The sequence below is a fragment of the Typopeltis vanoorti genome, chromosome 24, assembly GCF_054136105.1.
Source record: "Typopeltis vanoorti isolate ZY-2024b chromosome 24, IOZ_Tvanoo_1.0, whole genome shotgun sequence".
Classification (NCBI taxonomy): domain Eukaryota; kingdom Metazoa; phylum Arthropoda; class Arachnida; order Uropygi; family Thelyphonidae; genus Typopeltis; species Typopeltis vanoorti.
This window is the reverse complement of record NC_143572.1, coordinates 39,791,783-39,818,455: the sequence shown is the minus strand read 5'-3', so window position 1 is coordinate 39,818,455 and position 26,673 is coordinate 39,791,783. Positions and strand designations below refer to the sequence as shown.

At 35.3% G+C, this 26,673-nt stretch overlaps 1 protein-coding gene across 1 annotated transcript in view; it reads left to right on the top strand.

Annotated features, from left to right (window-relative positions):
- Positions 1-26,673, top strand: part of Polr2A (RNA polymerase II subunit RpII215) — a 224,370-nt gene that overhangs the window by 160,451 nt on the left and 37,246 nt on the right. The window contains exons 17-20 of the mRNA XM_090413957.1: positions 8,291-8,496; positions 13,306-13,530; positions 17,367-17,714; positions 23,962-24,066. Coding sequence (XP_090270083.1) covers positions 8,291-8,496; positions 13,306-13,530; positions 17,367-17,714; positions 23,962-24,066 — 884 coding nt within the window. The remainder of the gene's footprint in view (positions 1-8,290; positions 8,497-13,305; positions 13,531-17,366; positions 17,715-23,961; positions 24,067-26,673) is intronic.

Sequence of the window (26,673 nt, the reverse complement as noted above, 5' to 3'; positions counted from 1 at the left end):
TCAAGTGTTCTCTGCCAGGTTGGCAGCAAAACGACCCAGAGGAAGACCAAGATATTGGTGGATTGATATGGTACAAAGTGCCTTAGACAATAGAAATATAAGATCTGATAATGTTGGAGTCTTGACAAGTAACAGACTAATTTGGAGGAATATTGTAGATAGGAAATTAATAATGATGTAAATTTTTCATGTAGTACTATCATATCCTGTACACCCCTTGAGGGTACATAGCAGGAATTTGATGATGATAATGATGATGCACTTTTTGGACGTCCTTCACATGGATCATCTTCAAGGCTGGTACAGCCACGTTTAAACTCAGCAGCCCATTTCTTAATTGTTGAAATCGAAAGAGAAGAGTGCCCATAAACTTATATGAAAATGACCTGCAATTTCACATAGATGCCTATGACAGATGTACCAACTTAGGGGTGGGGGGATCTTGCCGATAGTGTTGCCATCTACGGTCGAGACGAAGAACGTTTCAGACCACCCTCGTGTAATATAAATTTTTTGCATTTGTCTATTTAATTTTAATGTTTCTTTCTTTTTTACTTTTCCTCTTTACTTTTCCTTATCTCCAAATGAATGTATTGGTTTTGTACATGTCTCATTTTCTGATGCTATTATTTTGGTCTCATTACTGTGATCATCATTTGCTGATATTCCACTCAAATTCAGTCTAGCCATAAATATTGTTATGACTTGAACAGTGCATAAACCTTTAATCTATCAGTAAATCATTTACAGCTTTTGTACATGTAAACCACGTGTATAACATGCATATAGCAGTACTCGGTATTTGAAATGTCTCACTTTTGCCTTCATGCACGTGCTGAGTCTGAGGCCACATATCAATGGCTGCATGCACAGCATCCAATGGAAATGCTGTCGCTTCTCTTTCCAGATCCACCTTTAGGCCTGTGATTCTGGGTTGTCATTTCTTGCAGGCTTCTCTCAAACTCGACCACAATTTGAAGTCCAATGGATTCAGATCGGGACTTACAGATGTCCTGACCACACATCAATCAAATGATTATGTGGTCGGGCACATTTTCCTCCAACCACTGTTGTGTGGTCCTTGCCTTGTGTTCATGGGCTGAGTCCTGTTGGAAGTCCACTGCTTACTGTGAAACAAGGTGTTGTTCAGTGGCCTTACCACAGGTTTCAGCATGGTGTATTGATACTTTGGCAGAGGTTTTGACCCCTTTCTTGCAGAAATGCAACTTGGATACCCCTGATAATCACCCCCCCCCTTCCCCCACCACCAAACCATCACTGAATCCTGGGTGCTATGGCACATGCAGTGCTACCATCCGGGTTTTGTACCATACTCAGTTGTTTGGTAGTTAAACAACTCTTCTCATAATATACCCACTGCATGTAAATAATAATATTTTTTGGTTTACCGATCAAGTGTTGATCAATTTTATTAACTGAACCAACTAGTTTCACCACACTTATCTGTTGGCATCTTCAGGGCTTACATAGAGGTTTAAACAATCTCACAATTATGCATAACTGCAAACTGACAAGAATAACTGTAAAAAACTGACTAGAATAATTACAAATAAAATAGTATCGAACGTGAGTGAAACACGCATCGCGTGTACAAGATCAGCTAGCTGTTGCTGAGGAACTTTCTGTAGTTTGTATTAAAGTTCATTTCTTCCGTTTTTAAGGTTCTGATTAGGGTTTTCCATATCTCTGGGACTATTAGGCCTTGATTTCTGTTGAGGTTGTCAGTAGAACGGGCGACTGTGGCTGCCTCTTTGAAAATTCTTGAATGGTAATCTTCCTCTATGTAAGGGGAACAGCTTTTGTCCCACTCGATGACATGGTTAGTTGTAGAGAAATGAGACGATAGGCCAGAAATGTCCTGTCTGTTGTTTTTGACATAGCCAATGTGCTCCTTTTTCCTGATTTCGAGGCTTCTCAAAGTCTGTCCGATGTAACTAGAGCCACATGAGCATGGAATATTATAAACTCCAGCATATTTGTAGAAAGGATGGTTGTCTTTTGGAGATCTCAGTAGTTTACTAATAGATTCTATTGGTTTGAATGTTACTCTTATTTTATGTTGTTTGAGGAGATTGGCGAGCTTGTTGGAGATGCCACTTACAAACGGAATTGCAATCGTTTTTATATATCGAATATCTTCTTGTTCTCTATTTACTAATTTATGATCAAGAAAATAACCTTCGTGATACCCACTGCATGTTAACCTATATAGCTAGACCTCTCTACAGAGGTCTAGCTGTATAGGTTTCTAGCTTTCTTCTGTTGTTTTCTACTGGTGGAGAAGTGCCTTTGATTTTATCACCCTCTGCTGCATAAGTTGTAGTGTGAGGAAGTGTCTAATAGAATGAATATAGGCTCTCACCTCTAGGTCATCAGTTAATATGTGTGACATTGTTATCTGTGAAACGTTCATCTCTCGTGACATTACTTTCTGCATTCCCACAGAATTATGGTAGAGGTGTGCCTTCACAGCCCTCACAAACTGTTGCATCCTAACTTCTTTGACTACCAAAGAACACATGGTCAACGTGTTCTTTGGTAGTCAGATACGTTTTCTGTATCATTATAACAGTTAATAGTCTGATACACAAACATCCTACTGGTCCTGAGTGTTTTTAGCATGTTGAAAATAACAGGTGGCTGCATTCCAACTTGCAAAGTGCTATAACAGTTCCATGGTTCTCATAATATCCCCACTGTATGTTAACCTATACAGCTATACCACTCTACTGATAAACACAGAACTGGGCTTGCGCATGTCTGTGGGTAGCATGGGGTTGTGTGAAAGGTGTAACAGTATTTATAGCAAGACTCTGTATATTAAAATATAAAATCTCTTGCAGAAACAACTTAAAAAGTGCATCAAATAAGTGATCATCTTTCTCCTTAAGAATTTCAGATATGCTTCTTTTTTTTTTTTTTTTTTCATTCAATGTTCTGTTTAATAACAAAATTTAATTCGAATGGTAAACAATTCATTTGAGTAGGGGTCAGCTCCTTCTACATAAAGCTTAGTGCTTTTCTTGAATTACTATTCATTTTTGAGCTACATGAAAATAATTTCCAGAAATTCAAAATCATTACTAGACTACATTGTTAATCGATTAAGGTACTAGAATTTATTTTGAAAACATTTATAAATAATTATAATTTCATTTTTCTAATTGTTTAAAAATAAGTTTAAAAAATGCACAGCTAGTAATCCTTATATAATTAAATGTACATTAAGATTGAACAGTTACGAAATTAAACAATGAAATTGAGCCAAGCTTTAAAAAAAATCAGCAGGACTGAACAATGATAAATGATCTTAATACTTAATTAAGAGCTGTCATCAGAGCCTTGTATATGTTTTTAATCTGAATCCTAGCCATGAAGGGATGTAACCTATCCTACATGTTATTGTTGTAGGATTCATTAAATGTTTAGAGTAGTTTTGTTGTGCTCTGAAATTTTACTCTTTCATGCTACTCCAGCCATCCATAAGCAAAGTTGTCTTGAACCAGGCAAGCAGAAACTAACCATCAAGTGGACAAAACTAATGAATCATTTAGCCCAGTTCTAACTCAAAAGAAAAAAAAAATTGATGACTCAATTTTAAGTTTGGAACAGTAGATTACTTCATTAACAGCTACCACTGTGGATGTGCCATGCACAAACTTTGACTAATTTCTTGATGAGATTAAAAATCTCATCCTTGAAAAGAAAAGAGCCAGGCACCAATACAGAATGCTGGCCCCAGAACCTTGACAAGTGCTCAACAAGACTATGAATGAAGTTTCATATGCACTTAAAAACTATTGAAATCAACAAAGGAATATAAAATTTTAGTCTTTAAACACTGAGGACCAGATGCTCTGGAAAATGACCAAAGCCTTATATGTAAACCAGACCATGTTCCAGCCAAGGTGAATGTGCAGACAAAGTTGAAGCTTTTGCCAATCTAGGAAAGTAGCGTAGTTCGAACTACACCCATCCAGACCTCATCGATAAAGTACACACTCAGTGTATTGCACTCTAAAATGCACAGAGTACAAAAACTCCATCAAAATGCATTTTCTGCTGAGATATGAGAATCCATCATTGAACTTAAGCCCCAGGCCCAGTTGGGATTTCTAAAAATAGTCATCAAATGCCTGCTGCATAAAACGGTAATGCACATTGCCTATTATTAAAGCAATATTAAGATTTCACTACTTCCCAGCATGCTTGAAAGTAGTGAAATCTTGAAAACGTGTATGACAGAAGACAAGCTGATCATACGACAAATAGCTGAGAGGGTAATACTAACAAGACTGCAGTAAATCACTAAATAACTAAACCTCATTCCAGTTTGGTGAGCAGTTTGAATTCCTGGAGAACCACTTCACTGAACAGCAAATTCTTGGAATCGTGGAAAACATCAGTGTAGGATACAACTGTAATCAGCACAAAGGGGCGATATTCCTGGATGTCCAAAGTATTCAACAAAATATGGAAGAATGGGTTTCTTTTCAAACTCTAAGTAAAACTTCAGGAAGTTAGGTTATCTGAATACAAAATCATAGCAGGTGTTTTCCAGTATTCCCCTTCTGCTCTTTACCATCTGTGTGGCTGGCTGTCATTCAAAGTACAGTTGCCACTGCAACAACTCTGTATTCAGGCAATACTGCAGTATTGCCTGAATACAGAGGTGGTCAGAGGAAGCATACATAATAATGTATGCTTCCTCTGATCTAGATTAGCAAATGAAAAAATGCAATCTTGTAACTAGAACAGTGGTTCAAAAAAATGAGAAATCGATGTCAACACAAACAAGAGCACTGCAGTGATATTCACAATAAGGCAAGTATCCCTGGAGGGAAAAGTGGCAATGTTTGGCATCCCTATTCTATAGCAGCTAGTAGCCAATAGCAATGAAAATAGTGTAGTTCGAACTACACCCATCCAGACTTCATCGATAAAGTACACACCCAGTGTATTGCACTCTAAAATGCACAGAGTACAAAAGATACAACTAGATAAAGGGCTTCACTTTATGACTCATGGCAATCATTTTTGCTCAGATGCAGATAGGACAGTAGGACAGCTGGACATGCCACGCAACCGATGTAGCTGAAAAGTATGGAACTTAAACTGCTCCTATACAAGATGCTAATCAGGCCATTTCTAACATATGACTCAACCACTTTGAATCACACAGTGGATTCAAATGTTAAGAAACTAGAGATAATCCAAAACAAATGTTTATGAATAGTGTTTGAATGCATCATAAGAAATGTATGGCTTCACTGAGAATCTGGTATCCCTGACATCAAAACTTTCTACACAAAAGGGCTGCAAAACTTTGCAAATGCTATCATCCACCCTAATCCATTATCTGCCAAGAGGTAGACCACAGTGAGCGTGACCACGAAAAACACACGTTCCAAAACTGTACTGAACAGGTAAGTTTTTAAACTCGCTGCCAGAAGTGCAACATGGTAATCTAAAAGGCTCAATAATATCTCAAGTCCTTTATTGTCTACAACCTAGTAGTAGACTACAACAAACAAATATCTCTGGACAAACATCCCAAAAAACCAAACTGAACAGGTAGTTTTGTTTTTAAATAAAACTTGCTGTTGTTAACTCATAATAGACAAGCCAAGTGCTCAATAATCATGTTAATCCAACAAATTTATTTGCAGATCCAATAGAGGGATAAGGGACCACAGGTCTAATCACTCCATCATGCAAAAACAGTTATTAGAAATCATCTACTATCTGAAGTCTTTTACAAATATCACTTCTACTATAAGATTTTGAAACAACTTGTAGGCTGGATAACAGGAACGTTACCCACTTGTCAACTTTGTGATGTTTTTTATTTTTATTTTATTTTATTTTTACTTTTATTTTTATTTTTCATTATCTACACACCTTCTGGGGAATGAAGTAATCTTTAACATAGTTGTCTGGTCCACTGGTAAACTTGCTTACAGGCACCATAATAAAATACTTTTTTTTTTATTTACCAATAGGCCAGTCCAAAAAAATTCAAGTTAACTAATTGAATGCTTTATTGGAACTAAAAAAAAAAAAAAAATGTATCTTTTGCCAGCACACCAGCTGTCACATCACACCTTCTCTTAAACTCATTGACACTGAATGTGCTTACTACAACAGACAAACTATTCCATTTACTCACTACTCTCTAAGAAAAAAAAATTTTTGATCTCATCTGTTTCTTTAATGCACACAAAAATAATTTCCATGGATGTCCCCACCTTCCATATAATGAAAAACTTCTGTTGATATCATATAATACCTTTCAGAAGTATAGATCTCTGTCACTGCTTGTTTTTCTATTTGCCAGTGTCTTCCACATACTTAATCTGTCCTGATAATCCACATTTCATAATCCTGATATCATCTTTGTAACTCTTCTTTGCATCCTTTCCACAGCTTCCTTATCCCCTTAGAACCAAAGACAGCCATAGCACCCACCTTAATAAGATATAGCACCTCCTTTCACTGTATGACTGTAGCAGTCCTCCATAGCATACTTTTCACAAATGTACGATAGCGATCAGTGGGAATTTTGTACCATTCTTCTAGGCATGTAATGAAGTCCTGGACTGTTCTGAGGTGGATGTCTCTTGACCACACCTGATGCTCCAGTTCACTCACAGATGTTCAATAAGGTTGAGATCAGGGCTTTATGGAGGATAGTCAAGTGTGGTGATGTTCATGTCCACAAACCATGCAGTTACAGCAACAGCCTTATGACATGGTACATTGTTTTTCTGAAAGATACAATGGTCAGTTCTGTAGAAATGCTACAAAGTAGGAAGCATTGCACTGTCCATTCTCTTGGAGAGAGTTCAGTGTTCATGGTACCACAAACAGAGGTCTGAGACCAAACCAGAAAAAACGGGACCATGCTACCACACCACCACCTCCAAATTTTATAGTTTGGGTTATGCAATCTGGTAAGAGACTTTCACCAGGCATCTGCCATAACTACACCCATCCATCTGCTCAGTAGAGGGTGTTGTGCAGTTCATCGCTTCATTCCAAGTTTCTACATTCCACTATACATGGTCTTTACACCACTGAACATGATGCTGCATGCTTGGTTCAGTAATGTGGGGCTTGCATATTGCAGTCCTATCCATGGAAACCCATGTTATGAGGCTTAGTTCTGAATATTTTTGTGCAGATTTGTGTTCCGGTTGATGCCCAGAACTCTGCATTCAAGTGTCAGCCAACGAATAGTGGTTTTTATATATTATCCTTCATAGCACCCTATGGTCATGTTCAGTGAGTATGGTGGGTTGTCCACTGTGGCTAGCACTTACAGTTGACTCCCTGTGCTTCCATCTTAGTATGGTGTCACTGATTGTTGACTTGGGATGGCCAAGTTTGTTAGTTTGCAGTCAGCAAGAATATCATTTCACTTAGATATAGATTCACTGATTTGATGCTCTCAAATCAGTGAATATGATAATTATGATAATTATGACACCTTACCCATGGGGGGTGTCTGTTGATTTCTTTCCAAGCAGTGGATTTAAATATTGAGTATGTATGTTTATAAAATTAATAAGAAATTGGTGGGACTTCTAGCAGTCTGTGCCATTCATGCCACACACACACACACACACACACACACACGCGCACGCGCACACACACACACACACACACACACACACACACACACAGTATGATATAAAAACAAATTTGACTTTTCTTTATGCAGAAAATTATAAAATGTCATTACTGCAGTATCTTCTGATATGAATTTATCCAACTTTTGCATTTCTAACACCATTGTGTCATTTTCCAGTTATCTGCTAATGGTTTGTGTTAGGTCTATCATTTTGGAAATTATACTCTTTTTTTTTTCTCTGATTACCTTGTTTATTCTGCCAGTTAATTTTCAGTTCTATTTTTTGACAGGCATATTTTTCTAGTTGGTTGGTCATTCCTGAAACCGTTCCAAATGTCTTGGAGAAACCAATTATTGCAGGCGACTGGTAATAGTATTACTAATCACTTGCTATCACCCCATTCCAATTTATTGAAATGACAGCTGCACTAATGCTTGCATGATGAGACTAAGCTGATTGTGTTGAACTGACATGTAGCCAAAATTAAGTTTGAATTTTATGTCATTAAACAGTTGCATGTATAAATGTGTGTTGTTATTAGCTGACAATATGTTTATTATATCAGATTTTTAACATTTCAAAAACTTTGTTAATGAATTACCATATTAATAAATGTGAAATGTTGTATTATTAAGGTGTGGAAGATCTTGTAAAGAAATTAATAATTGTACCAGGAGAAGATAGACTCAGTATCCAGGCAAATGAAAATGCAACACTGCTGTTTCGTGCATTATTAAGATCTACTTTGTGTACAAAACGAGTGGCAGAAGAATTCAGATTGTCATCAGAAGCTTTTGAATGGCTCTTAGGTGAAATTGATACAAGATTCCAGCAAGCACAGGTTTGTGTTAATTCTGATGATACTTAAATTGAAAGTTTGCAAACAAATACTGTAGTTAAATCCTTTTCTGTACTGATTTTTTTTTAAAGCTGCGTAAGTCATGAAACTCAAAGTAAATTTTTGAGATGTTTTGTATGAAAAACATACATTTTAAAATGAGCTTATTTTCATAAGGATTTTCGTATGGTAATTGGAAAAAATTTATCAGTTTAATGTAACACTTAATAACTTGATATCTTTTATTTAAACTCCCCCTCCCTCCCCTTTGATCCCTGATTCAAGTTACATGTAAAGAAATGGTAGTTAATTTGCACTTCATGACTTAATGTGTTGTTGCTCCATCGTTGCAACTTTTCATTTGTTAGGCCAGCATTATAAGTGGATTTTTATTCCCCTTGAAATTGTGAGAGATAGATTTAACCAAACTGGTTTTAAACTTATTTAAAGAATTCTGAGAAAATTTCTGTTATCACAAATTGTTTTAAACCGTGGTCTTTTTCCTAACCAGGTGGTGCACTAATTTGAAAAAGGGGAAATGAAAAGATGTTCCAGGAAAGGTTAGAAAAATTAAAGAAGTTGGAATTAGGCCAGATATAGGTTGCAAGAACAAATATTTATCTTATGACATATAGATCAACAATCAGTGAAATATAATAAGGATCCTATTTAAGCTTTGGATCTTGAAAAATTAATAAAATAAAATACTAAAGGAAAAACTGTTCAAAGCACTAAATCTGTGTGGTGCAGATGCAGGTCTATAGAAAACAATACATTACTGATATAGCATTTTCCAATTATCTGCTAATGGTTTGTGTTAGGTCTGTATCATTTTGGAAATGACAATTACCCTATATATATATATATATATCCTCAAATGGGGAGGGTACAAGATTATCTGTACCAGGAGACCTGAACACTGATGATGCTATTTCAGTCTTCTAATGTACTATGAACTGCTAGCCTGCCTAGATCTTAATCTTTCTCCAGATCTTTTCTTCCATCCTAAATCAAAAACTTGTATTACTGATCACTTCTCTTCTCTATACCACCTTAGATTAGCCCTGCTCACACATATACAATTCCAAGTTCCTTTTTGATATCTTCTTTTCTAATATGATTTGACATAATTTCTTGGCTCCCTTAATATTTCTCAGAACTACCTATGGTCTCTTTGCTTTCAACTGTTTTATTTCTAACCCAACTCTCAGATCCATGAGGTTTAATAATTGTCTTTTTTTGTACTGCTCGTTTAGTGTTTTGAACTGATAACTCTAATATTCTATTATGAATTTATTCAGCTAATTTCTTATCACATCAGAAATCCAGTGGATACCTACTGTTTTTATTAAGTTTGTTCTTTTCCACAAATTTTTCAGGGGAAAAAAATTGTCTGGGTTAATTTCCTTCACTCTTGTTTAAGTCTCAACAAAATTGAGTATGATCATAAGTACATGTAAAGCTCATTGTCCGGTTTTCTTTGTTTTGAAATTTGCCTTATATTTAGCCCACAGGCTGCATTTCTTTGCTATAAGCTTTGCAACCTCTTGTGTATGGGAGTGATAATCACATGAAATTGTCTGTGATTCAAGAAATTTATCTGTTTAGTATTTAATACTGTAGCTATTTCTTCCTTTCCCTGATCACTATTGCCAAGATATTTAGAAGCATGGCACCCATTTTTGTCTTTTTGTGTTCTTTGTCTTGGTAACACTGCACGAGTGGTGTTGCTGCTGACTTTTTTCTGTTTATTCTGGTTTTGTGATGAAAACAGCGGGGGGGGGGGGGGTCTTGTTTAATTGGTAACACCATGGTTGGCATGGCATTTGATCATATTATAGTGTGATATGTCTTAAACTGCTATCTGTTTAATCACTTATCTGGGTGGATACCTAGTAACAAGGCACCGTGGAAGGTTAAGGGTTGGGCACTTCACCTGAGGCCTTTGTTGATTCTCTGCATTCCTTATAGGCTATGTGTGAGGTGTTATTGCTCCTCTCCTCAATTATCTAAATCTGACCATTAAGTGATTTGCCTAGCTTGTGCATGTTCCAAATTACTTGTAAGTATGTAAAGAAAATTTTATGTTAAATCAGTTGTAATTGTACACTAGCTTCATTTTTTATTTATAATTTGTATGTACCATATCATTAAGGAAAGAGCAGCAAAAACTGAATAGTATTCATAAAGCTAATATTAAAATTTAAGATATTAAACTTGTTTCTGTATTTTATACTGATGGAACTGTCCTGTTAAATAAATCTGCAAGTTTTCAACTCTTTGACCAATAGTTGCTCTGACAAATTTGTTATGAGAAGCAGCAATGAGAGACATTTAATCCCTGTCCAGTGTTAAGAAGCTGACTTTTCACACCAGTTGTGAACAAATCAACTGTATGCAAGTGATGTACAGCTATATGATGCAAGCTAGCTGTACTCGTGTTTCTCCTTCTTCCATCTTTGTAATTGGAGGTGACCAATTATAAGGTTGACTGACTGCTGAGTTTTCAGATTCTTTTTGATTCTAATGGTAGATTGACATATTTAACTCATTATGAAGATTTGATGCCATTAATTTAAGCTAATAAAATATTTCAAAATTTAAACTTCGAGGATTTTTATAATTTCATACTCTTCTAGTTCTTTCTTTCTTATGTCTCCCATTATTGTTTGCTTTTTCATGTTGTTTTTTGTGTGCATTATATATTGTTCTTGCCAGTCCTTTGTGATCTCTTTCCTGCTATTTCCTTTCTTTGAGCTCAATAAACATGTCTTGGCTATAAAATATTGGATATTTACTAGCTTTTTTCTTTTCTTTTTTTTTCCCAAGATTAAAAACTAAAGAGAGACTATTGTAAAAATCAGCAATAACAAGACAAAGACAATGAAAATAGGCAGAAACATTGAAATTATAAACTGTATTGTGAATGGAGAACCTATAGAACAAGTAAAACACTTCAGCTACTTGGGCACAATTTTTAGTGAGGATGGTAAATTAAATATGGAAATAGATAACAGAATCAATAAAGCTGGTATGGTAGGATTCAATTGAATAAATTTATATGGAATAAGAGAAATTAGTCAAGACACTAAATTAGCTATATACAAGATAGTGTTCAAACCAATTTTAACTTATTGATCTGATATCTGGGTTAGAAATAAAACACTTGACCAAAGACCAGAGGCCACAGATATGAGTGATGAGAAAGATTAGGGGCATGAACAGATGGCATCAGTAGCAATTTCATATTAAAAACGAATATATTAGGAAAGAACTTGACATTGTTAGTATCTAGGAATGTGTTAGCAGAGCTAATCTCAGGTGGTATCGTCACTTAAACAGAATGGGAGAGAAAGATTAGCAAAACCAAACAAAACTTTTTCTCTGCCGAGTTGGCAGGAAAAAGACCCAGAGGAAGACAAGATAGGTGGATTGATACAGTAAAAAGTGCCTTAGAAGACAGAAATATAAGATCTGATAATGTTGGAGTCTTGACAGATAACAGATTGATTTGGAGGAAAATTGTAGATAGGAAGTTAGTAATGATGTAAGTTCTTCATGTAGTACTATCATAATATCCTGTAGAGGATATTATGATATCCTATACTCGCGTGAGCCCTTTGTTAAATTTTTCTCAAATTTGCGAGCCCCTTGTTCTTCTTGTTTAATAATCTTGTAGAACTAGAAAATACCACCGCGGAATGTATACCTGCTACTATAATTGCTACTTTAAATTCATATGGATTTTCTGATAACTATATAAAAATCATTTCATTGCATTTTGTTCTGATGGAGCTAGTGTAATGTTAGGAAACAAATCAGGTGTTGCAATCAAACTTCTACAAAAATTTCTCAACATTGTGCTCATCGTTCACACTTAGCATTAGACTATTCGACAGAAAACATTAAAGAAATAAATCATTTTGAAATATTTATGGATAAATTATATGCTTTTTATCATCAATCACCAAAAAATCAACGAGAATTAAATACGATTGCAAAAGACCTCGGCATCGAAATTTTAAAGATCGGCCATGCGTTTGGACCACAATGTGCAGCTTGCAGTTTATGAACGGCTCTTACTTTGTGGAGAAGTTACCCCATGCAAGCATTTTGCATCGAACAATAAATATAAGGGCTTTTTAAACTGACTTCTCAATTTGGAATTTTTAAAAGATCTAGCATTAATGATTGATATCCTATGTCATATCAGTAGCTCTACCAAGTAATAAGGGCTAAGTTAGGCTTTTTTTTTTTGCTCGAAGATGCGAGCCCTTTGTTAAAATTTCCATAGCTCACCACTGTGTATATCCCTTGAGGGTATATGTCAGGAATTTGATGATGATAAATCAAAATCTAAAAGGCATATGTACATACACCTTTTAGATTTATATACACCATTCAGACTCTTGATGTGCAACTTCACTTAATTGGACTAAATTATAATATTCCAAATGTGACCCAGTTAACTGGAATTCACTGTATTCCTTCTTACCATGTGAATAAAAATTGCTAATGATGGATGATGTAATTTTTCACAACTTACAATATCAATCATATTATATATGCTCATGATACATTGAGCAAAAATTCAGTGAATAAAGAAAACATTGAAGTTCTTTCAATTTCATATTCATTATTTTTTTTTAAATATCAGTTTATATCAAAAGACAAAATATGTAGTGCCAGATTTTAATTATTTATTTTTTTAATTTAAAATTTATTTAAAATTAAAACTTGAAGTTTATAAACCAATGTTTTGATTATGTTGAATTTATGAAAAATAGTTTAATCTTGCTTTATGTTGTGTAGGTACAACCTGGAGAAATGGTTGGAGCATTAGCTGCACAGTCTCTAGGTGAACCTGCCACACAGATGACTTTGAATACTTTCCATTATGCTGGTGTTTCTGCCAAAAACGTAACGCTAGGTGTTCCTCGGTTGAAGGAAATAATCAACATTTCAAAGAGGCCCAAAACACCTTCCTTAACTGTGTTTTTAACTGGAGCAGCAGCAAGGGATGCTGAGAAAGCCAAGGTATGACTTTCTTAAATTTCATAATTCATGTTATATATATTTAAGTATTGGTGGTCATTAATCTATCGTTAAAGATCCTTTTATCAATTTAATGCAATCAGAAGGCCACTTTAAGATCGAGAACAGTAGTTTATCAAATGCAGTGGCTCAGAAGCAGCATCTGCTTTAAGCACAAGAGTAGCCTTATACTCATCTGATATAGTGTATTTGTTTCGATAGCATCTTATATTGTAAGATATTTTAGGTTTTTTTACTTCCTGGATAGGTAGAAACCTAGCATTTTGATAAACTACTGTTATTGATCTTAAAGTAATCTTCTGATTGCACTAAATTGCATTATACAACATACATGCACTTGCAGTCTATACAAGCCTATCCCATGTGTAAAAGCATTTATTGCCGATGTCTTCTTTATTTACTCTCAAAGTAAATTTAGTAGCTGTTTGTTTTGCTTGCTTGGCATTAACTATTAATGAGAGCTCAAATAGATTCAGAATAGTCTTTTAGGCATTGCAAATCTTGAAATATATGTGGATCAAATCTTGTTGCACTCATGCAGTTCTTATGGAAAAAAAGCAGTCTGAGGACTCTGTACATGATTGTGTTGCTTCTAAATCATGTATTGCTGTCATTTTCACTCATAATTTTCAATTTAATATTTTAATTACATTAATTCTTCTTGGGCTGACTTACTCCTAGCCTTTTCTGGATGAACATATCATCCAGGAAAGGCTAGAAGTAAGTCAGGCCAAGAAGAGAAATCTGATCCTGACTGTTGATATGAATGTTTTAAAAGTTAGGAGAAAAGCGAGATATTTCTTAAGAAATTACTCTGCATCATGACTATGTTTTCGTTGCATTGATGTCTGTAAGATCATTCTTGTCCTTCTGGAGAATGGTAAGGAGAACTGCTTGAGATATTGGTTAAAGGGTTTGAAGTTTGAATTATATGAATACTGCATGGTTTGTCAAATGTAAAAGAAGAATGAACACTGTAGTCAGCAAGACTGTGGATAGAATTTGAAAGAAAACTGGTGACACTATTTCAAAGAAATGAAGGCAGACTGCTTTTATACAACATTAAATTCATGTTTCATCATAATTTTTATTTCCTTGGTAACATAAGGACTACTATACAAACACACATTAATGAGCTTCCGAATTACATAAATATGTTTTGTCTTCAAAACGCTATTCACCAAATCACTAGTGTGCACCTTGTGGTCAAATTATTATAGATTCAGCAGATAAGTATTTGGTTAGCAGAAGTTGTATAGCTTAACTGTTTATTCAGGGCCTTCCAAACATCATGTAGTTTTATTCCTTGATAATTCATGATTCCATTTTATTTTATTTCTGTAAATTCTTTGAACATTTTCATAATAGAAATCTATGTTCTGAAGGAGACCATTGTTTTTATAATCCATTTCATGGCCCTCTTTGGATTCATATGTGAGGGGGGGGGGTCTGAAAAGTTCTCGGCCTCAACCATAGATGGCAACACTATTGGCAAGTTTTTTTTTCTAAGTTGGTACATCTGTCATAAGCATTCATGTGAAATTACAAGTCATTCTATCAAGTAGTTTATTTTATACAGCTGTCTGAAGCAAAAGTGTTGTCTGTATCCATTGAAATGGATAAAATTGAATATCGTGCGGTTATAAAATTCTTTGAAAGAAGGTTTAGTGCCAGAAGAAATTCGAATGAATTTCTTTGAAGTTCATTAAAGTGTATGGGCACTCTTCTCCTTCATTTTCGACAATTAAGAAATGGAGTGCTGAGTTTAAACGTTGCCGTACCAGCCTTGAAGATGATCCACGTGAAAGATGTCCAAAAAGTGTAACAGCACTAGAAATCATTGATCAAGTGCATGATATGGTATTGGATGACCTGAATGTCAAAGTGAGTGAAATTGCTGAGACTATAGGCATTTTAAAAGAATGTGTAGGATATATTTTGCATGAAGAATTGCAAATGAAAAAGCTTTGTGCAAGATGGGTGCTGCGCTTGTCACAAGAAATCAAAAGTGCACTCACATTTTTTCTTACTCTTCCCAGAGGAGAGTAAGGAAAACAATGCTAGATGACATGCTGAATGGAGACAGGTGTACAACTTTGAAAGAGAATGCTCAGAACAAAAGAGAGTGAAAGGAAAGTTTTTGCTACTAAGAGAACCTGCTCATTTGCAGAATACTTAAGAAGCAGCAGCCATGAAGGTATAACTTTTGTAAATGCCAGAACAGCTGACTTCAGTATGTACAGGGTGTTCGGGATAAATTTGACAGTTTCGTAAGGAAAAAGAAAATCTTCTTTGTATCTATTAAATTTAATGAATTGACAAAAAAACATTACAGGCAGAGTTAATTACAATACTATCAACAAGATTTACTCAAAATAACCACCATTAGCATCGATCACAGCTTCAATTCTGCTTCGGAACCTCGAACAAGCTGATGCTACAGTCTCCCTGGGAAGGGCTGCAAAAACTGTTTTAATTTTATCCATTAACTGGGCTTTTGTATTACTGGAAGTGCGATTGGTGTCTTTTTCAACTGCGCCCCATACAAAATAATCCATGGGGTTAAGGTCTGGGGAGTTTGGAGGCCAAACATTTGGACTGGTGAAGTCGTAGAAATTTTCAGACAACCATTTTTGACTTTTCCCAGAGGTGTGGCAAGGGGCCGAATCCTGCTGCCATACATACGGCCTACCATTGGCTACCCTTGTTATCCAGGGCTTGACTACAGTTAGCAACTCCACGAACAAAGCCCGAATTCCAATGCCAGGGTTCTTCAACACCTGTTCCTGCAGATTTGCGAGGAATTCTGCTGTACGAACGCAATCAGATCGTCTGCTAGGGATCTTTCTTCTTGCTACATCCTCGTAGTCACCATTGCAAGTCTCTAGTTCATGCCTGATTGTTTTTACTGTATTCAGGGAGCATTGGGCAGCAGTCGTAATATCCTTATTTTGATGGCGGGCACGAATCATCATGATACAAGTTATTCTCTTCCATGATTCAGGTGGGTTCCAGCTATCCATCCTTTCTGACATCTTGTATATGAATGAAGAAGGGTCCAAACTTTTAAATGAAGAGAAGTGTGTGTTAATACATGTAACTTACGGAAAAATATAATTAATTATAAATATGTCAAATTTATCCCGAACACCCTGTATGTGTGAGTGTATTTTTTCTTTGTAAAATTTTTTTTATATAAAATGTTTTTACTGATTTGATTGAATAGAATTTGCCAGAAATTTTGACAGTTTGTAAACTGGAAAATCAGTTCTCTAAAACGGCAGTGAGATTACTCTTTTTGACAGAGTCAGCATTAATTAGCATATCTTGAAAAATTTTCTCAGTGAAGGATTTAACCATGCCAAGATTAAAACCTTGACTGAAGAAGTCTTAAAAGAGCTCTTACCAATATGTCTAACCTGCAGTAAATTTGTTACTGGGAGGAGAGGGGGTTAGTTATATTTTACAGTTTGCTGCTAAATCTAAATCATACTAGATCCTTGCAGATTCAAATACCTTCATTCATCATAAATACAGAATACTAATAGAGAATGCAGAAATTATTTTGCTGTCATCCAAAAGATATAATCTCTAAGTGTTTTGTTACTGGAGGTTTGCTAATTGCAAGTAAATTAAGCTGTGGTATACACAAGTGAATTAGGTAATCAGCATTTAAAACCATTTAGTGAATTGCCTGTCATTTTTTGTTAATGGTATATGTAGCTGTTGTATGTGTGTAATATGATTATAACATGTAAATTTGTCAATATAATTGCTATAGTGATATGGTATTCTTCATTTTAAGTGTTTAATTGCAGGATGTATTATGTCGTTTGGAACATACTACTCTTAGAAAAGTTACTGCTAACACAGCCATATATTATGATCCTGATCCTCAGAATACAGTCATTGCTGAAGACCAAGAATTTGTAAATGTTTATTATGAGATGCCAGATTTTGATCCATCACGGATTTCTCCATGGTTGCTTCGAATTGAACTAGATCGTAAACGTATGACAGATAAAAAGCTCACTATGGAGCAGATAGCTGAGAAGATTAATGCAGGATTTGGAGATGATTTAAATTGCATTTTTAATGATGACAATGCTGAAAAGTTGGTTCTACGAATAAGAATTATGAACAACGACGACAGTAAAATGCAAGAGGTAAGACACTTTATATTTCTTTACTTTTGGTGATAGCAGTAATTAGATATCTAATTAGTTAATCTTGCTGTCTTAGGAATACCATCAGAATCTTCTGTCTTGATAAAAATAAGAAAAAACATATTATATTGCTTCATGTGGAGAGAAATATTTTAATTTGTATAAGCTTTTAGCAGCCTTTTCTGCAGACATAACATTTCCATTTCCCAAAATTATAATAATGATAATGTGTGCATGTGTGTGTGTGGGGGGGTGAATTTGGAATGCAAAAATTTGGTAATAAGTTTCTTTGGTTACTCCTCCTTGTCTACTTATCACCATCCCAGTCTTTCTAAAAATTTCCCAGTGGCCCTTTTTCAAAAATCTTCATTTCTCGTTGAGAGCTCATCCAGAATCTTCCTCTGACTGCATAGTTCTTGCTTGGTAATTCCTTTCTATGTCTTTGTTCTAAATAACTAAAAGATGGAAAAGAGTGACAAGGGATGCTTTTAATCATAAGCATCCTATGTATTCACAAGTAGTGTAGTAAGTGCATGTACTTTTTTTTTTCTTTCCCTGTTAAAAACATTTCAGTAGTACTTATAATATATATTAATATCCATAAGTCTCTGAGGTTTCTTATTTTGATAATTTTGCATTGTTTGAAACATGAAGTAAAGTTGTTCATGTGAGTTGGTGCTTGTCTTATACAGATGTGGGAGGATTTTCCTCCTGGAAGCTGTTTTTTTTTTTTTTTTTTTTTTTTTAATCTCACAAAAGAAATGCTCCAGTATTTGGATCTTATATTTCAGTCTTCTAAGGGACTTCTCACTACATCAGTTCACCTAGATCTCTTAGTCTTCCTCTGGGTCTTTTTCTTACCACTCCTGTATCAAACACCAGTTTTGCTGCCCTTTCCGTTCACATTCTGTTTAAGTGACCACCAACTAAGAATAACTCTGCTCACACATTCCTGAATGCTCATCCAGAATCTGATTAATATGATTCTGTCATTATTGTCTGTTCAGTTCCTTAAATTTTCTCCGACTCATTGAGGATCTTAAATCTTTGATCAACTGTTTTTTTAACCCAGCTCTCAGATTCATGAGTTAATAGTGGTTTCAACACCATCTTGTATATAGCAGCTTTAGTGTTTTGATTAATATTTCTCTTTTATTTCATATAAATTTATTCATCCGGCTCCATGCCTTACTAGCCTTGCTCATTCTGTTGCACCGATCTTTACGAAATGTAAATATGAAATATTTTACTTGTTATAAGTTTCTCATTCAGGACACACTTAATGTTTTCACAATGTTCATGATTATTTTCATTGTCTCTATTTTTATTTTTGATTTTCATACCAAATTTTGTATAAGATTCATTCAGTTTAGTTAAAGATTCCCACAGACTTTTCTGGATTTATTATCATCTGCATAAAATATAGAACTGAGATTAATGTCTCTAGTTTTGATATAAGGACTAATGCAACTTTCCATCATAATGTAATCCATATAAAATACTTTAGCAGAAAAATGGAAAACAAAGCATGGAACCAGGTGAGTTACTACATAATAACAAAAATCTGGTAAGTAAATTTGATTATAAAAAGAAGGATGTTATTTGGTATGGTGATGACTATCATAAAACATGCCATTGATGAGTGGGTTATAACATAAATTTTTTCAGGTTCAAAAATTAAAAATATAATGCCAGCAGTTCAAAAACAGAAAAGAAAAGTAAATGAGATTGTAATTGTAGTAGGCACTAATGACTAGTAATAAGTTCAGTATGAAAGAGGACATGAAAGGATTGTTGGAAGAGGTGAGAATGAAGAGTGAGAAAGTGAAAATAGTAAGTATATTGCCTTGATATGATAAAAATGAATGAATTAAGAAGAATGGCTATGATGGCAAATGATTCAATGCATAGGCTGTATAGAGATGTGTAGAGAGAATGGATGCGAGTTTTTGGATGTGTGGAGTGAGGAGAGATTGGATTTGTATAAGAGGGATGGCCTATACTTGAATATGTTTGGCATTGGGAGTCTTGAAAAGTTATTAATTGATATAAGACCTAGCTCAGAGAGTCAGGGAAACCGATGGGAGGAATTGTGAGAATCTGTGTTTAAGAGACAACGTTAAGTAACTGTTTTAATGATGGAAATTGTTATTATGGAAATGATTACGAAGAGAGAACAATTCTGCGTTCATCCAGTTCAGTCCTATCAAGCATGTATAACAATGTCTGCATAAGTAAGGAACTAGATAAGAACAGAGATCTGCAAGTTGTCAAACTGTGTCATGCAGACCACAGACAAGTGTATACAAAAGAGCATGCAGGTAATTATGTCTGTACGTAAATGTTAGGAGTATCAGAAACAAAGGAGTAGAGTTTGTTGCCTTGATTAATATAGTGGGACCTCGTGTTGTGAGCATTAGTAAGACTTGGCTATCAGAAGCAGACGTAACTGGTATCAAGGGCAAAGAGTACTATCTTTCCTAAAAAATATTTTTAGGAAGGATAGATAGGAGAGGAGGGGGTGCATTCTGCTAATAGTATCAAATGACTTGAATCCAGTTAGAGTTGATACCTATTACTGCAATACTATCAACAGTTTTTCATGTGGCAGCGAGTTTGAAGCCATCTGGTGTGAGATGGCTTTATACCCCCCCCTCAGTTGGTCATAATTTCCTGCTTTGTAGTTTGGCACATAACCTTTTCTGAATGGAACATTCATAAACTTAGCTGCTTCCCAATTGAGTACTGCATAATTACTGTCATGTGAGACAAAAAAGTGACGTCTTTAACTGAACCCCCCGACACTATAATGAGATCTAACACTCTTTAACCTCGGGTTTCTTCTGTCACATGCTACTAGACGAAGTTGCCTTGGAGCAACTCAATAAATTCAGTTTGTTTCATTCTTCTCGTGCGATTTCATAGCTACCAAATCAATGTTCGGATAATTAAAGTCCTCCATTATGATTACTCTTTTTACACCCATCGGATTAAATGCATAGTGGGGTGTTGTTACAGACCTGGTGAATCGGTTACTAGTGATGAAGAAATGCATCAACAAATAAATACAATGGGTGTAAAAAGAGTAATCATAATGGAGGACTTTAATTATCCGAACATTGATTTGGTAACTATGACATCGCACGTGAAGAATGAAACAAACTGAATTTATTGAGCTGCTCCAAGGCAACTTCGTATAGCAGCATGTGACAAAAGACACCTGAGGTCAAAGAGTGTTAGATCTCATTATAGTGTCGGGGGGGGGGGGTTTTCAGTTAAAGACGTAACTATTCTGCTTCACATGACAGTAATTATGCAGTACTCACTTGGGAAGCGGCTAAGTTTATGAATGTTCCATTCAGAAAAGGTTATATGCTAAACTACAAAGCAGCAAATTATGACCACCTGAGGAGGTATAATGGGTTCTGTGCCATGGTATCAGCTATTGGATGGGAAATGCTTAAAAAATACTTAAATGATGCAATATCAGAATGTGTAATCTTATTAAGCAAGAGATTTGTTAGAAAACAATTATGTGGAAGGAATATCGTGTGTACATAAGGATGATGTCAGTTATGATAATTTAAGGCAGCAGGGTAGAATTGTCACAAGTATTGTACGGAAAGCTAAGTCAAAGTATAAAAATAAACTGACTTTGTAACTTAAAGACAGCCCAAAAGAATTATATTGTTATGCTGCAAGTAAAATAAAGAATGAATTTGAAAGAAAAACTACTGAATGCAGAAGTGATTGTTCAAACTGAGTGCCCATTTTGCTGCAAGCTATCAGCCTGGTGTACGATACATTGAGCTCACTGCTACTTCTTCACTGGATGAAGAAACTTCGGTGTATAAGGAGGAGGTATTAGAGTTGTTGCACAAACTGAATAAGAATTCAGCAATAGGAACTGATTTGATATCGGCACTGGTGCTAAAACGTGTTCAGCTGAACTGGCTATTCATAATGAAAATTATGGAAAAATACCATGTTAGAGTAAAAACTGTAGTTTAATATAAACCAAAATAAACACTCGACATTTCGACCTTCACATTAAGGTCATCATCTAGAGTATGCATGTATATGTGGGTGGTCTGAAAAGTTCTCGGCCTAACAACGAAAAAACAATTATAATTTCAAAATTATTTTTCAACATAATCTCCCTTAAGATTAATACGTTTATTCCAGCGCCATTATCCCATTTCTGTAGTGGTTTTCAGTAAGATCTGCAAAATACCCCTCTACAGCTGCAATCACCTCTTGATTTAAAAAAAAAAAAACGCTGACCAGCGAGGAAGAATTTATTCCAGGATAATTCATAGTGTAGATCCCTTAATTTTCCCATTGGCAAAACACTTTTGTGGGCAGGTGCGTTGTCGGGATGACAGATGATTTGTTTCTTCTGCAAACCTGGTCTTTTCTCACGAATTTTTTCATCTAGTATGGTTAAAAGATCGGAATAATATTCCCCGGTTATTGTTTTACCATTTTCAAGATAATTAATAAACAAAATGCCTTTAGCATCCCAAAACACTGATGCCATGACCTCGTCTTTTTTGGCACTGAACAACTGGCTTCTGTCCACTGTTTTGACCTACTGTTTGGATTCTGGTGTGTAATCCAAGTTCTTTTGAAATGCCTATAGTCTTAGCAATTATATGCACTTCAATTCGCCAGTCATCCACCACATCGTGCACTGATCAATGATTTCTGGTGTTGTTACACTTTTTGGATGTCCTTCACGTGGATCATCTTCAAGGCTGGTATGGCCATGTTTAAACTCAGCAACCCATTCCTTAATTGTCGAAAATGAAGGAGAAGAGTGCCCATAAACTTTAATGAACTTCGAATGAATTTATTTTGGCATTAAACCTTCTTTTACAAAGAATTTTATTTTATAACTGCACGATACTCAATTTTATCCATTTCAAGGGATACAGACAACAGTTTGGCTTCCGACAGCTGTATAAAAAAACTACTTGATAGAATGACTTGCAATTTCACATGGATGCTTACCAACTTAGGAAAAAAAAAATCTTGCCAATAGTGTTGCCATTTATGGTTGAGGCCGAGAACTTTTCAGATCACCAACGTACAAAGAAACAAGCTGCACTACAAACTACATGGCATGCTCAAGTTAGTTACTGACCAACCATTACAACTATTGGCCTGACCTCTGGTGGAAAAATACACTTTTTTTTAACACTTTCCAACACACTTTTCTTTTCACAATGATATTCATTTCATGCTGCTCAAAACTAAATGATGATTACTTTCTATTTCAGATTTTCTACATACTTTTCTCTCGAACCAGCATGAAGATATTATCAATCATAACATAGTAAGACTTTTCTTATTTCTTCTCTCCATCTGAATTTGTGCATATATTTATGTTGTGACATGGCATTCATAATGGCTTGTCCCCTTTGCTTTGCTCTTTTTCTCAAAATTTTCCAAAACATTTCTATGCCTGTAATTATTTCCTCCTGTTGTAATTATTTCCTGCTGTTTAGATTAAATTAACAAAGACCAATTTCTTCCTTCAGAACCTTCTGTGGCACAATAGGCACAAAATAAATCTTGTTGGTTATCTAATTCCCATTTTGATGTTTGCTCATATTACTCCACTGGATTTTACTTTCATTCAAGATTATCTTTGTAGCATAATATAATATCCAATATTTGTTATTTAAAAGCATCTCATCTTCTGTGTTTTGATAAAACTAATTATGTCAACTTGGTACTTCTCTAACTCTTCTGTCACTTCTGCTATGTTTTCCAGTGATACTTCTATCTTGAATTTGACTGATGTTGAGTTGGAGTTTATTCAAGTAGTAATTTTTTGCTTTTCAAAACAAAATACTTTCATTCTTTTAAGAAAACAGAGGAACCTTGTTTAGCCCAGTGATTCCCTAGCATACATGAAATTCCATTTATGTTGTACCATTTTGTTTTGCTTAAGGCAATAAAAATGCAGTTTGGTTGGCTAAATCCCAACTTGCCAGCCCATCCTCATTTGTTTAATGCCTCAGTATATACCTACCAAGAGGGTGCACCATGAGAAAGTTGAGGATTGGACATTGGACAAACAACAAGGCATAGTTGGTTCTCCACATTCCTTAAAAGGCTGTGTCGTGATCTCCTTCCAGTTATCTAGCTTTGACCCTTAAGTGATCCCTGTTTCAATTTTAACTATTTATTGTAATTATTATTTTAATTATTTTTCTAAAAATTATTTAAATTTTTATAGGAAGAAGAGCAAGTTGACAAAATGGAAGATGATGTATTTCTAAGATGTATTGAAGCTAACATGCTGAGCGATATGACTCTGCAGGGAATTGAAGCCATAACAAAAGTAATTTTAGTTCTTCTAGTGCTTAAGTTCTTGTTTTTCTCCCTGAATTGACATTTGAAATCAAATTATGAATTTTATCCATATGTTGTTCATATGAATGAAAGTATATTGGTTAAATTAGGTATATATGAATATAGGAATTCTATAATGTAGAAATAGGAGTGTTAAAAAGTTGTATAGCCTTTAGTAAATGTTCACCCATTTTTGGCTTATGCACTTTTTTTTTAGGCTCATTGGCCTGTAACAGCCAACCAACTGCTTTGTAGAAACCTAATTAATTATTCTGATTTCCCTACATGGTTTGCTGTATTCTGTAACCAGTTTGTCTGTCTTGGAATGAGAAGCCCGAGTTTTGGGACTAGTTAGCTCACTTTCAGTTAAAATGTCTTTATAAAGGTTCTTATCCTCATTGGATTGGAGTCTTTCCAACCCACGGGCATCACTGTTGCTGACTAAGCTATAGAGGCCATTTATGTACTTAAGAAATATAATTTTGGCATTAAAAGTAAATTGAAATTACTTAACATATTTTATATGGAGATTTTAAATATGAGGTTTCATTAAATTCCACCCATCCAGGGCAGAGTTATTGTAATATATAATTTCAGCATTTTATATGCCCTTGATTGAAACAGAAATTGGAATGGGTTGACAAATTTTTTCATTATTTCCAAATACTAAATTTCCATAAAAGCAGTCTGGCCAGATTCCTTTAATTCCTGAAATAACTTGCATATGGACAGACATGTAAAAAACAAGTTTAATAGATGTGTTTAGGCTTAAGTGCTGTGAAGAATTCATGTTTAATGGAATATTAACAGCACTGAGAAAGGATTAAAACTAATTTTAATACTTCCAATATTTCGTCTCCGTCACAGAGACATCTTCAGGGATTACAAAAACTTTTTGTAACAAACACAAATACAATACAAAGTGAAACTAAAGTCCTATCTAGGTGGTGTGCCCTCTATGGGCATTTGCAGGTGGCCAATAACATCAGACTTGACGTAGCTAACATTCTCTCCCGTTCTTCACCTCCTAAAGTTAATTTATCTTCCAGTAAACTCTCTGCCCTCAAAAAATTACAGAAAGAAAAAAGTATTGTCATCACCAGAGCTGACAAGGGTAATGCCACTGTTGTTCTCAACGCCTCAGAATATAATCGGAAAATGGATATTATTCTCCGCAATTACGCTACCTACATATCACTGGAACACAATCCCACAGAAACTCAAGTTAAAAAATTAAAAAACCTACTTAAAAATGTTTCTTCCTGGCCTCCTGACATTACAAAAAAACTCAAACCATTCTGTTCTCGTCTCCCCCGGATATACGGTTTTCCCAAAATCCACAAACCTAATTCTCCCCTAAGACCTATAGTAGATGCCACCAATGCACCTTGCTACAAATTATCAAAGCAGCTAGCTAACTCATTGACCCCCCCCCCCCTCACTGGTCTTACTTCATCTTATGTAAAAAAAAACTCCACCCATTTTAAAAACTTAATTGAAAATCTTACTTTAAATAATACAGATATATTAGTCAGCTTTGACATCATCTCTTTGTTTACAAATATTTACCTAATTGACACCTTAACACTCTTAAAAAACGTTTTTCCTTCTGATATCTTAGAGCTCTTTTCCTTTGCCATCAACTCTGGTTATTTCTCTTGGAAGAACAAAATCTACAGACAGACAGATAGAGGGAACTGCCATGGGTTCCCCCCCCCCTTGCCAATTATTACATGGAAAATTTTGAAAAACGAGCCATTGACTCTTTCCCTCTAAAACCTTCCATCTGGCTAAGATATGTAGATGATGTTGTCTCTATTTGGCCTCATGGCCCAGACACATTAGATTTTTTCCTCAGTCACCTCAATAGTCTACATCCAAGAATCCAGTTTACGATGGAAAAGGACAATAACAATAGTTTACCCTTCCTAGACACCTTAGTAACATGCCTTCCTAATGGTAACCTTTCTTTCTCTGTATATAGAAAACCTACTCATACAGGCAGATACATTCACAAACTCTCCCACCACCACCACCCCTCCCAGCAATATGGCATTATTAAAACTCTGACCAATAGGGCCCACAATCTTTGTTCCAGTAAAACTGCCCTTTCAACCAAACTCAAACACATACGCAACACCTTCCTTTCCAATGGCTATAATGACTACAGAATTAAAAAAAATAATCAAGTCCTTCCCCGACCATCTCTTCAGAAGGACTTCAGAAATGCCATCACCATTCCTTACATCTGTGGTTCTTCAGAAAAAATAGCCAGATCATTAAAAAAGTACAACCTCCATACAGCTTTTAAGTCCCATCGTAAACTTGCTACCCTTATCTGCTCCACTAAAGACCGACTCCCTCCTCTTTCAGTGCCTGGTGTATATAGAGTACCTTGTTCCTGTAAACTTGCCTACTTCGGACAAACAGGCAGGTCAGCATCCATCCAGTTAGAAGAACACAGTTCTTACATCTGCAAACACAATGATGGTCAGTCTGGCCTTGCAGACCATGTTTTGGATACATCCCACAGGATCTCCTGGAAAAAAGCTACCATGCTCCACCATAGTAAATTCAAAAAAGAAAGACTATTCTT